This window comes from Planococcus citri, chromosome 1 (genome assembly GCF_950023065.1).
Source record: "Planococcus citri chromosome 1, ihPlaCitr1.1, whole genome shotgun sequence".
NCBI classification, from domain to species: Eukaryota; Metazoa; Arthropoda; class Insecta; order Hemiptera; family Pseudococcidae; genus Planococcus; species Planococcus citri.
Window position 1 is genome coordinate 4,579,741 of NC_088677.1, and position 13,526 is coordinate 4,593,266.

Sequence of the window (13,526 nt, forward strand, 5' to 3'; positions counted from 1 at the left end):
TTAGATTGAAGAAATTTTGGGGAAATTTCAAGTTTCAAAAATCTACTGGAGGCTCCAGTAATTTTCAAAAAAGTTGTTGGAGGCTCTAAAATGACTTGAACCCACCTGAAGTTGTCTTCAGAGGGTGTAAAAATTGGAGTGTAGAGTAAATTTCAGCTTTCCATCTGCATTTTGATGAAATTTTGTGAAAATTTGAAGTTTCATAAATCTGCTGGAGGTTTCGGGAATTTTCAAAAAGTCGCTGGAGGATCCAAAACGACTTGAAATTCACCTGCAGTACTTCGTAGCGTATTGAAATTAATTTTTAGAATAAATTTCAGCTTTACAACTTCAATTTGATGGAATTTTGTGGGAATTTCGAGTTACAAAAATCTGCTGGGGGCTCCAGAACTGCTCAAAACGGGTTGAAACCGTTTCCATTCGATTTGGCATGTCGAAAGTTGGATATATCCCAAATTTCAGCTTTCTTGGTCAATTTGGTAAAATTTTGATTTTTTCCCTCATTCCTGCCCTAAATTGGATTTTCAAAAATTCACCAAAAATCGAAAAACGCACTTTAGCACGTGAAATTTTGACAGGTGATGAATTTTTGCATGATCTTTCGACCTACCTTTGTAAAGTTTGAAAAAGTTCGTGCAAGTCCTATGTTGAAACGCAAAATTGCGATTTCGGCTGACCTGTCAGTCAAAATGGCCGCCATTTTGTAAGTAAGGCCAACTTTTTTTTGGCAAGTTTGCTTTAAAATGTTCCTTAGGATGTCCTCTTTAAGAAAAAAGCTGCCCCGGATGATCTGCGGGGGGTGTTTTGAGTTCAAAATTTTTCAAAACTACTTGTACCATCTTCATCAATTTTTTTTTTAATCTCAAAATTATGACCCATAAAGAATTTTAAAAAAGTCAGAGGTGTTCAAAAAAAAAATTTGGAAAGAAATTCTTGATTTTCGGCCAATATTTCAAAAAATTTCATAGATCATCCTCGAGAAAATTTTCCAATTTTGGGCTAACAGGGTATTTAATGATAGTGATGATCTGATGAAAGTAGTAAAAAATGTAGTCAAAAATGTAGCAAAAAAATGAAAAATTTTTTTTTCTAATTTTGATTGAAATTTGAAAATACTTTGTGTACTCTTCCAATTTTAATTTTTTTGAAGGTGTGACTTTGTTAATTTTTTTTTGTCTGTTTGTGAGGGAGGAGGAGGTCGAATGGGAAGCTTTCTGAAAATTTAGTTGAAAAAAGTTGTGGTTTTTTTCAAAAAAAAAAAAAAAATCTGTTACATAAATGACTGGAAATTCTTCAAATCTGCTCATAGACGATTTTCGTTGTAATATCTAAATCCTTTTCATTTTATGTACTTAGTTGATTGCATGAGACATTTCTAGAAATCCCAAAATGATGACTCGCAAAAACAACCAAAAAATTCGTCAAAAAAGCTTTAAAAAAGTTATGAAATTTTTTTTTGATTTTCAGCTAGGATTTCAACCAATTTAATGAATCGTAAATTGAGAAAGTTACCCAATTTTAGGCTCAGAATTCTTCAGAACTACCTTTCATTTTATTTTATATTCTTTTTTTATGTATCTTTTCTCTCATTTCCTATACTGTTAGCTAGTAAGATGACTTTGTAAATGCAGCATATTATGCTGCCTATTGCAAAAAATAAATTTGATTTGATAAACTATTTTCGTTGAAATTTGAGCATGACCAATGTTTGGGCTCAAAATTCGTCAATAAAGTGCTTAAAACCGGTTTTAATGAAAAATTGTTGATTTTTTGCCAATATTTTGACCAATTATTGCCCAGAAAAAAGATTCAATTTTGGGCTCAAAATTTTTCAAAATTGCTCAATGCTGAAAAAATATTTTTGTTGAAGTACATATTTAAATTTCTCGCCAAATTTTAACACTTTTTAGTCGCATGGTAAGTAAAAGAAGTTCGAGAAAATTGAATTTGAAAGTTTGGTTGCATACCTTTAAAAGTCAGGCGTTACATTGAAACCTGAGATCATTGCATAACATTTTCCCATCATCCGACCATTCAAAACACGATTTCACTTAAACCAAACTTGAACCGACGCGATGATGAATTGAAAGCTTTAATTTTTATTTTGAAATGGCAGATCTTTTTTCTGGGGTGGTGCGAAAAATTTGTTGAAATAATTGGGGGTGGAAATTTTTTTTAAATGAAAATTCACTGATTTTTTATGAACTTTTTTAGGTGTGAAATATCGATAACAATTACTTCGTAAATATTGCATCTACTTGAGTGGACCCGATCTCATTTTCAAAAGAAGCAACATTTTTTTATTTTTTTCATTTCAAGGGGTTCACAAAATTTATTGAAATTATATAGTAGAACAATAATGATTGCTGAATGTATATTATAAGTACGCTTTGCCAGTAATATTGTAAATTTCATTCGAAAAAGGCGATAATGTACCCCAAAGTGCTCGTAAAAGTCGTTAAAAGGGTCGACCATTTACCTGGCGTTCTTTTACGCAGCTATTAAAAAAAAGGTCCGCGTATAATTTGCTAATTTTTTTACTCGGTTTTCATCGCTTAATTACGTAATTTAATTGTAAAACAACAACAATGAAGCTGCGTAGTTTATACTGAGAAATCGCACAGCTCGCTCTCGAGTATTTTTAACTCGTATACCGCCGTGATACTTGGTTGAAAAATCCAATTACAAATTTCGCTTTTGTTTGGAAATTATCGCCGCCTGGTGCACCAACAACAATAACGTACATACAACGGTATAGTACATAGAAATACACACGCGTGTGCAGTGCACGTGCTACAGAAGGAGAAGTAAAAAAAAAAAAATCGTCTTAGGTTATTTTGTAATACATATGCTATGTTTACACGACGCTGTGAGAGGCACAGAGGCGTCGAATAATCGGTCGAATTGTTTATTGCGGTGTACTCGTACGAGTATTCAGCAGCAGCTCGTGTTTTTCGGTCTAATTAAATTTTCCTTTTGGTTAGATTGTACATAGATTTCTCCCAGTGTAATGTGGGATGTGGGATGATGCATTACATGGAACGTATGTCTATGTATGCTGGTACATGTGTAATATATGTTTGGTGTAAGACCTCAGCATGTGCGTATGATTCAGATTTAATTGAAATCGACACTCGGATTGTAATTGTGCGGTTTCGGTTACTTTCCTAGCTCGTGATGTGGTTTACTTTACTCGTACGCCAACTGTGTTCGATTTCGAACCCCCCCTCCCTTCATATTTTCACTTCTTCGTTCGCTGATGGAATTTAATAATTTTCGAATTCGACGACGAAAGAAAAATGCACCCAGATCTGTACCTGAGGAAAGTACGAGTGTACGTGAAAGGGAAACTAAATACACATAAAATATACTGCGACTGCGGCGGTTATTAGCATTTTTTCACGAATATTTCAATCCGAGGCATCGAATCGAAATCGTGCTGCGTGGCTTGGCATGTCGCTCCTCCAACCGCGTCATTTCGTTTAATTTTATATTAAATACGGATTTAATCGTCATCGTATAGTTCTATCGATGAGAAACGATCTGTGTTATAGGTTGTGATTCGAAGCGGTAGTTGTACTGCCCCCTTGATCGTTTCCTTTGGCTTGGCACCCGTCTGGAATTGACCACCTACCGTATCGAAATCGAAAATTACGGTGTTGGTATTACGTAGAATGATTCGTAGTTCTCGGAATCAGAATGGTCCGACACGTTCCACGAAATAAGTATCGAGATGAGAAGGAGTAAAAGGGTTGGAAAATTGGCGAATCGTGATGTGTAGCTTGATGAGATCACAAGAAAAGCATCCTTCTTGAAACTTGGTTTTTGGTAAACGATTTTGAAAAATTGGAGGTCCTTTTTATTTGTACTAGGTTTTTGGGGAGAGTAATTGAAAACGAAGAACTCACGCTAACGAGAGAATCTTTTGAACTCACACTCTTCAGTTTAAACGAAACCAAGTTATAATGAAAGAGCGTTTCCCAAAACCTCTTTAACCAAAATTTCAGACGCTGAAGTTCTTTTTCAAATTTTTGTATGATTTTTAAAAAATTTTAAAAATTATTCCAAAATGAGTGGTGATTTTTTAATTTTTTTATTAAATATAAATTTTTGTGTGCAAAGTGAACCAATGTGGATAATTCTTTCCATTTCAACTCCTACACATCAGTATAACTAACTTGACTTTAGTTTGGGCCATTTTGGAGCCTCCAGCGACTTTTTTTTTATTTTTATACCGAAATCTCGAATCGCCCTGGAAGGGCCAAAAATGAACTTCACGACCTATATTTTTGGTCAGTGTTTATTGGATACCCTCTCGACTATTTTAGATAGTTTTTGCCAAGTCCCTGGAGTGTGACTTGGAAATTCAATTGTTGGCCAATTTTGGTTCAACTCCAGAAAAAGTGAAAAAATTGAATTTTCAAATAAGGCGGTCCAGCATATTCCAATAGGAATAATTGCACTCCTCCCCAGACGATTCCGTGGGACAACATTTTTACTCAAAAGGGATATTCTAAGGAACATTTTAAAGCAAACTTGTCGAAAAAAATTGGCATTACTAACAAAATGGCAGCAATTTTGATTGACAGGTCAGACGAAATCGCAGATTTTGCTTTCTAACATATTTTGGAACTGGACAAAATTGGATTGAAAGAGCATGCAAAAATTTATCACCAGTTGAAATTTCAAGTGCTTAAGTCCATTTTTTGATTTTTGGTTATTTTTTGAAAATCAAATTTATAGGCTTAATTTGAGAAAAAAATCAAAATGTTAGCGCCTAGAAAGCTGAAATTTGGGGATAACCCTATTTTCGACCTGCCAAATCGATTGGAACAGTTTCTAACCGTTTTGAGCAGCTCTGGAGCCTCCAGCAGATTTTTGAAACTTGGAATTTCCACAAAATCTTATCAAATTAGGTTGGAAATCCGAAATTCACGCTGCACTCTAACGTAAACACTCTATTAAATCGACTGCTGGTGAGCTGAAGGCATTTTGAGACCTTCAGCGACTTTTTAAAAATTCTTGGAACCTCCAGTAGATTTTTGAAAATCAAATTCAGTTGGAAATGCGAAATTCAATCTGTCAACTAATTTCAATACACTATGGAGTTGACTGCAGGTAGATTTAAAGTCGTTTTGGAGCCTCCAGCGACTTTTTAGAAATTGCTGGAGCCTCCAGCAGATTTTTCAACGCTCGAAATTTCCATAAAATTTTACCCAACAGAGCTGGAAATCCAAAATTCACTCTGCACTCCAATTTCAACATGCTATCGAGTCAAATGCAAGTGGGTTTAAGTCATTTTGGAGGCTCCAGCGATTTTTTGAAAATTTGGCGTGTTGAAATTGGCCAGTCTAGAGTGAATGTTGGATTTCCAACTCTGTTTGGTGAAATTTCATGGTCGTTTCGAGCATTGAAAAATCGGCTGGAGGCTGCAAGAATTTTCGTAAAGTCGAAGGATTTGGACAGTTGAAAATAGTTATCCCAAATTTCAGCTTTCTCGATCAATTTGGTAAATTTTGATTTTTTTTCCTCAATTTTGGCTTGAATTTGATTTTTAAAAATTCACCAAACATTGCAAAATGCGTTTTAGAACTTGAAATTTTTCCAACAAATAATTGAAAACCCGTTTTTCAAAAAATAGCTCTTATTGGCGGAAAATTAATGAAGCCCATACATCGTGGAATCTGATTGATTCTTTTCAGTCAATTTCACCAATTTTTGGTTTGTGTTTCAATTTTTGTGGAATTTTTGTAAATTTTTGCTCGTTAAGAATTGTCGGAAAGATTTGAAAATTTTCACTTTTTTCAAAAATTGTCCTTGTTTTGTTCGGTTTGACGGGAACAAAATAGTCCGGCATATGACAATAGGAGTAATTGCACCACCCCCCCCCCCGCCGATCCTCCGTGGCAACATTTTTCTTAAAGGGGACATCCTAAGGAACATTTTAAAGCAAACTTGCCCCAAAAAAAGTTGGCCTTACTTACAAAATTTCGATTTTTGGTGAATTTTTGAAAATTGAATTTAGGCCAAAAATGAGGGAAAAAATCAAAATTTCACCAAATTGACCCAGAAAGCAGAAATTTGGGACATATCCTATTTTCGATATTCCAAATCGATTGGAAACTGTTTCAATCCGTTTTGAGCAGTTCTGGAGCCTCCAGCAGATTTTTAAAACTCGAAATTCCCACAAAATTCCATCAAATTGAGGTTGTAAAGCTGAAATTTATTCTAAAAACTAATTTCCATACGCTACGAAGTACTGCAGGTAAATTTCAAGTCGTTATAGAGCCTCCAGCGACTTTTTGAAAATTCCTGAAACCTCCAGCAGATGTTTGAAACTTTAAATTTTCACAAAATGTCATCAAATAAAGATGGAAAGCTGAAATTTACTCTATACTCCAATTTTAACGCCCTCTGAAGACGACTTCAGGTGGGTTCAAGTCATTTTATAGACTCTATAGCGACTTTTTTGAAAATTACTGGAGCCTCCAGTAGATTTTTGAAACTTGAAATTTCCCCAAAATTTCATCAAACTGAGATGGAGAGTCGAAATTCATTCTGCAAATTAATTACAATACGCTACGAAGTTGACTGCTGGAGGATTTCAAGTCGTTTTGGAGCCTCCAGCGACTTTTTGAAAGGTTGTATGACGTTTTTTTTGAAAATTGAAATTTCCTAAAAGTAGTTGGAAGCTTCAAAACCATTTGAAACCACCATGTAGTCTGCGAAGTAAATTTCAGCTTGCTAACTCCATTTGACAAATTATGTTGGGGAAATTTCAAGTTTCAAAAATCTACTGGAGGCGCCAGTAATTTTCAAAAAAGTCGCTATGGAGTCTATAAAATGACTTGAACCCACCTGAAGTCGTCTTCAGAGGGCGTTAAAATTGGCCGGAGTATAGAGTAAATTTCAGATTTCCATCTTCATTTGATGACATTTTGTGAAAATTTAAAGTTTCAAACATCTGCTGGAGGCTTCAGGAATTTTCAAAAAGTCGCTGGAGGCTCTAAAACGACTTGAAATTCACCTGCAGTACTTCGTAGCGTATGGAAATTAGTTTTTAGAATAAATTTCAGCTTTACAACTTCAATTTGACGGAATTTTGTGGGAATTTCGAGTTTTAAAAATCTGCTGGAGGCTTCAGAACTGCTCAAAACGGATTGAAACCGTTTCCAATCGATTTGGAATGTCGAAAATGGGATATGTCCCAAATTTCAGCTTTCTGGGTCAATTTGGTGAAATTTTGATTTTTCCCTCATTTTTGGCCTAAATTCAATTTTCAAAAATTCACCAAAAATTGAAAAACGTACTTAAGCACTTGAAATTTTGACAGATGATAAATTTTTGCATGATCTTTCGATCTACCTTTGTAAAGTTTGAAAAATTTCATGCAAGTCCTATGTTGAAACGCAAAATCTGTGATTTCGGCTGACCTGTCAATCAAAATGGCCGCCATTTTGTAAGTAAGGCCAATTTTTTTTGGGGCAAGTTTGCTTTAAAATGTTCCTTAGGATGTCCCCTTTAAGAAAAAAGTTGTCGCGGAGGATCGGCGGGGGGGGGGAGGGTGCAATTACTCCAATTGTCATATGCCGGACTAAAAGGTGGTATCTAAAACTTATTGTAGTATTAAATCGCATTTAGAAAGATTCAAGAACATCGGATTGTAGAAATGTTCCACTCTCCCCTTCCTGTGCTTCTTCCTTTCAGTTGAAAACCTTGAAAATTGCTGAAAATTCGTTTTTGAATTAGTACTGTTCGAGAAATCATTTTTTTTTTTTTGCTCGAAGGAGTCTCAATGAAAGTCAAATTTTCATTTTTACATCTTGGTAAGCCTCGAATTCAGTAAAATGATCTTCTGCTCATTTTTGTTTGTGTTTTGGAAACAAAAAATCAGTTTTCATCGTTGGAAACCCCATCAACTAGATAACAAAGTGTTGAAATTTTCAACGAGAAAAAAATCAAAAATTTTGAAAAAAAATGATGACGTTGAAATTTTATTTCTTCAAATTTTCATTAAAAATGGGAATGTGTTTTCCCCTGAAAACCCCTTAACAGCGTTCTCAACTCTTCTCTTTGTAAAGAGCCTTTCAGAATAAGATGGTGAAATCCGCACTTTCTCCAATTTTGACGAAACTCACCCAATATGTTAGCTTGGGTGTAAAACCATCCCAAAAATTTTTTTGAGTCGACTTCCCTACCCCAACCCGAGAAATGTGCCCCAACGTGCTCAAAATTCAAAATTCTCGTTCTCCGGAGGGGCTTGTCCAAAAATTTTGAAACTTTCATAGAAAATAGTCACTAAGTAGGTGCGTGTGTGACATTTTTTTCAAAAAAAAATTTTCATATTTGGGGGGTTTTTGGGGGGGTTGAAAATTTCAAAAATGTGTAGAAAAAAAACGGGGAGGGGGCCCTCTGCGAAATTTTCTCAAAAATTTAGTTACACCCTAAGGTATAACATATAACTTTCCCAGGGTCCCAAAGGGGGGTGCAACATGGTCAAAAAAAATAAAGTTTGATAAAAAACATGTATCTCCAGTACTACCGCGCGTTTTGTCAACATTGTTCCACGACACCACCGTGGGAAAACTTCACCTATCGCGCGCTCTTAAACTTGGATTTTTTTTGAAACCCCTATTGAAATACCACAATTGCCATCAAAGCTATTTTTGGTGAATATTTTCTAGGGTGGGGTGGTGTGGTGAACAACAGAGGTAAATTTTCAACCCCCTCTCCCTTCATATTTACCACTCAAAATTGCGTTTTTCAACTTATTTTATGCTTTTTAGTGCTAAAAATGAAATTGCGCGGCACAATATTTTAAACACGATTCTTTGATGTATTTTTGATCCCTAAGAATCATTTTTTCAAAATTTTTGTTTGTTCTGTCATAGTGAAAAATTGAAAAAAGGTGCCATAGCGAGGGTAAAATGATAATTTCGGGACAATCGAATATTAATGAATGTGGTGTCGTTTCCTCATGATTCGATACCGCTGAGCACGAATATGACGTCAGATTTTCTGCTACACCAATCTAGCCCTTCCAGAGCCATCAGCCCCCCACCTCAATTTTTACTACATATTTTTGAAATATAAAGTTACTTTGATGATAATTATTGGTGTCGTTTCCCAGTGATGTAGACGCAAATACAAACGTCTGATTTTGTTTTACGCTTAACCGTGCCCTTCAGAGCGTCAGCCCTCTACTGAGAGGCTGAGTATGAGTAAAACGAAATCAGATGTCTGTATTTGCGTTTAGGTCTCTTGGAAAAGACCTCAATTATGTGAAAGTAGCTCCATTTCAAAAATAGTGGGAATTGAGGAGGGGGCTGAGACTATGGAGGGGCCGGGTGAATGTAAAACAAAATCAGACGCAATATCTGTGCACGGGAGGTTTGAACCATATGAAAACGACACCAATATCATCATTCAATTCACCAATGTAACTTTATTTCAAAAATTTGTACTAAAAATTGTTTATGGTTGGGTGGGGGGAAGGCTGAAGGCTTTGAAGGGACTAGGTTAGCAGAAAACCAGAAGTCATGTTCGTGCTCAGCTGTATCAAATCATGCGGAAACAACACATTGTACCTCACAATTTTCATTGATAGTAAAAAGCATAAAATAAGTTGAAAAACGCAATTTTGAGTGGTAAATATGAAGGGAGAGGGGGTTGAAAATTTACCTCTGTTGTTCACCACACCACCCTAGAAAATATTCACCAAAAATACCTTTGATGGCAATTGTGGTATTTCAAAAGGGTTTTCAAAAAAAATCCAAGTTTAAGAGCGCGCGATAGGTGAAGTTTTCCCACGGTGGTGTCGTGGAACAATGTTGACAAAACGCGCGGTAGTACTGGAGATACATGTTTTTTATCAAACTTTATTTTTTTTGACCATGTTGCACCCCCCTTTGGGACCCTGGGAAAGTTATATGTTATACCTTAGGGTGTAACTAAATTTTTGAGAAAATTTCGCAGAGGGCCCCCTCCCCGTTTTTTTTCTACACATTTTTGAAATTTTCAACCCCCCCAAAAACCCCCCAAATATGAAAATTTTTTTTTGAAAAAAATGTCACACACGCACCTACTTAGTGACTATTTTCTATGAAAGTTTCAAAATTTTTGGACAAGCCCCTCCGGAGAACGAGAATTTTGAATTTTGAGCACGTTGGGGCACATTTCTCGGGTTGGGGTAGGGGGGTCGACTCAAAAAAATTTTTGGGATGGTTTTACACCCAAGCTAACATATTGGGTGAGTTTCGTCAAAATTGGAGAAAGTGCGGATTTCACCATCTTATCCTGAAAGGCTCTTTGAAAGGTGCCTCGAAGTCTCAGCTTTTGGAACACTTTTAAAATTGAGTTGAATTTTTTCGGAGATGTCAAATCAATTTATTTCAATAGAGGAGGTGGGGGTCGCTTAGGCACTTCAAATCATTTGAGTTGATTTTTGGAATCATTCTGTACGTTATAAGTTGGAAAATATTTGGGGCATTTTCAACTGAATCGACTTTGGTATTTTATTCTCAAAAGTTTTTCAATATCTCATGATTCGGGGATAAAAACTGAACGAGAATGTTGAAAAATTTCTAGAGATTTCAGAATGCATTATTTGCTCGGATTCAAAAAATATTCAATAATTTATCTCGTTTTGAAAAAGTCTAAGATCAATGTCTTGCTCACACTTTTGAAGATTTCACTTTCAAATTTGGATAAAAATGACTGGAAAAATATGATCCAGAAAATTTTTAATAGGGTCCTTTGTTCTGAAATAATATTTTTTCGTGCTCACCTGAGTCACCTTCAGCCAATAAACTCAAACTGAAGCAATGATGAATTCGCTTTTTTCGTGCTTTATTTTTGTTGATATTCCAAAACTTACATATTTACTATTAGATTACATAAATTTTCAACACGCGAAATTGGAATGGAATTCCTCGATATGGTTTGGTGATCATGAACTATCAAGGAAGTTTACAGTACCTATGTGCCTAGTTATATCTTGTCGTATACTTACTTTTAGCATAGACCTATAACCGCAGTGCACCACGTGAGTCTTGTATGGTAAGTGTAGCGTGTAAAAGAGTACACAGCTTTATCGTACATATATGTGTACGAGAGTATAAAAATATAAACTATACGACTATATGTGTATTAGGTACTAATAAGAAACCATAATAAAAACAGGGCTAGATGAAGGGTAATAAGGGGGCAGACCTAAATATTCCTTGTTGATTAAGTAACACGTGTTTGTGAACCGTGTACGTACAGTGTACTCGTGTATGTGGGTAAAATAAAAACTGTATTTATTTGTAAGATGTTAGATGATGAAGAAGAGGAAGGATAAATTACATAATAACCGAACATCATCGCATATACGAGTACTCGTACGAGTCGTACGTCTATACGTAGACGTCAATTATATTTAAAGACACAGTGGCGTAATTTGGGCGTTTATTACTTTGTTCACAGATGATTATCATTGCGGCGGCTTAAAAGGCTGTGTCAGATGCGACAAAGATGGCGGAACAGTGATCAGCTCGGAAGGCGGAAGCTTGTCTAATGCAACGAAAAATTCTGCCGGCTTGTCTACTTATAGATGTTTAAAGTGTGTCCATTTAATTGTGATCAAGACTCGCCAATGCGTCGATACTTGCCCGTCCGGATATTCGGAAGAGTGGTCTACCATGGTTGATTACATGGGACGTATTTGTAAAGGTGAGTGGTTTGATTCTTTCTTAGATTGAATAGTGTTTTTAGCGGAGTGAGATAGAATAGGTACTCTATTTATGAGACATATCGTGTATGTTGAGTTGCATTTTTGAAAAAAGAAGGCATTTGTTGTGGTCCAGTAGTCTTGAAAAACTTGTACAAATGAATGATGCAGCATACTGTCGAAAATATGGATAGAATGGGACATAACAACCCCACTACGAACTCTTTCAATTTATCAATGTCCATGCTATAAATTTATGTTTCACCAACCTGATTCAAATAAAATGTGTGAGTTAGCAGCGTTTGAGTGACACGCATTTATGACTAGCAAAAGATGAATGAAATAATGATTCGATAATATCTATAGATTCTGTACTTACTTAAGCGGGTTTCAACTCATAAAATGAGGCTTGCAAACATGAAACAACTAAGAAGCTTTTTTTTTTCACCACAAAACGATCACATTGTCCAACCCTTGATTAATAGGTACTGCGATTGCAAATTTGCCATTGAGGGGACATCATGATGGGAAATTGCCATTAAATTAGTAATTTTTCTACGCATTTTTTTATTATTACCAATAGATTATCATTTACACAATCGGATTTCCCTTCTTAGAAATTCCGTATCGATGGGTTCGTATGAAATGTGTTGGTTTCGCATTGCTCATTCAATTCTGAATCGTAAATACTTTTTTCAGATAAGATTTTTTTTTTTTTAAAAAGGTTCGCAAAACTTCCGCGTTCTACTTATACATTTATCGAATTTTGATTTTTTTTTCTTCACAGTATTCAAGTCAAAGAGGAAAAAAAACATCGATTTTATTTTGCAGGTTTGATGCATCACTGACCGAGTGGGATGAAACTTGACAAATGGCTTATTTTTTTGGATAAAGAGTTTTAAAAATTCGATCCACTAATTTTCTGTGTTCTTGAATTTTTTTTTCGAATCTCATCAAGAAAATAAATTTATTTTCAATAGAAATTCCACAAAATACGTAACCTGCGTATTTGCGTTTTTCGGTGTAAATTTTTTTTTTTTAGATTTTGGATAGGCTCTCGAATCGATTAAAAAAAGTTTCTGACAGTCTTCATCAGTTCTGGAGCTTCCAGCTGTTTTTGTAAAAGTTGAAAATTCCTTGAATTGTATACCAACTCGATGAAGTTGGAAAGCCGAAAATGTACTTGATAGCGTACTTTCAACTTATGTTTGGAGTCGGTTGGAGATGGATTCAAGTCGTCCTCGAACCTCCAGCCACATCTTGAAAACTCCTGTTTTCTGAAAAAGAAAGCCTTAACATCTGTCAAATTCAAATTTTGCGTGTGTAAATGCGTTTAGGACATGGTGATTCACTTGAACAATTACACACCAGTTTTGTAAAATGAGTCTCTACCCGTTCAGAACCTTGTCTTTCTCAATAATTTCAATTGAGAAATGGCTGGAAAAATCCCACAGAATCGAACTGACAGAAACCAAGTGTGGAAAAATTGCGTGTAATCGGTCAAAAGGGTCATCTCGCAAGTACATACCTATCACGTCTATTCGTCTTAAAGGCAGGTAATTCGTACGTGCAGTTCTGATACCCATTTTTAGAAAACCTGATACTTCCAATTAAAACTGCTCAAAATGGTTCCAATCGATTCGAACGATTGAAAATGGAAACCACGCTAAATTTCAGATTTCTAGATCAATTTTATAAAGGTTTGATTTTTTTTCCTTTTTTTTCCTTTTGATTTTTCAAAAATTATCCAGAAATTGAAAAATCTACCTACTACATTAACAATTGATTATTAATTAGAAGCTTACCTAGTCTAAAC

General features: G+C 35.4%; 1 protein-coding gene and 1 long non-coding RNA gene across 3 annotated transcripts in view; one reads left to right on the plus strand and one right to left on the minus strand.

Annotated features, from left to right (window-relative positions):
- Positions 1 to 13,526, plus strand: part of T48 (FU domain-containing protein T48) — a 240,197-nt gene that overhangs the window by 105,576 nt on the left and 121,095 nt on the right. Inside the window, exon 2 of one of the 2 annotated variants that reach the window (XM_065364323.1) lies at positions 11,467 to 11,712. The exons of the other annotated variant lie outside the window; for it this stretch is intronic. Within the exon in view, the coding sequence (XP_065220395.1) occupies positions 11,467 to 11,712 (246 nt within the window). The remainder of the gene's footprint in view (positions 1 to 11,466; positions 11,713 to 13,526) is intronic. 2 annotated transcript variants of the gene reach the window in all.
- Positions 11,520 to 12,184, minus strand: LOC135845701 (uncharacterized). The gene is made up of 2 exons (XR_010558810.1): positions 12,090 to 12,184; positions 11,520 to 11,979 (listed from the first exon to the last, which is right to left on the minus strand). It is a non-coding gene; the product is annotated as an uncharacterized LOC135845701 (long non-coding RNA).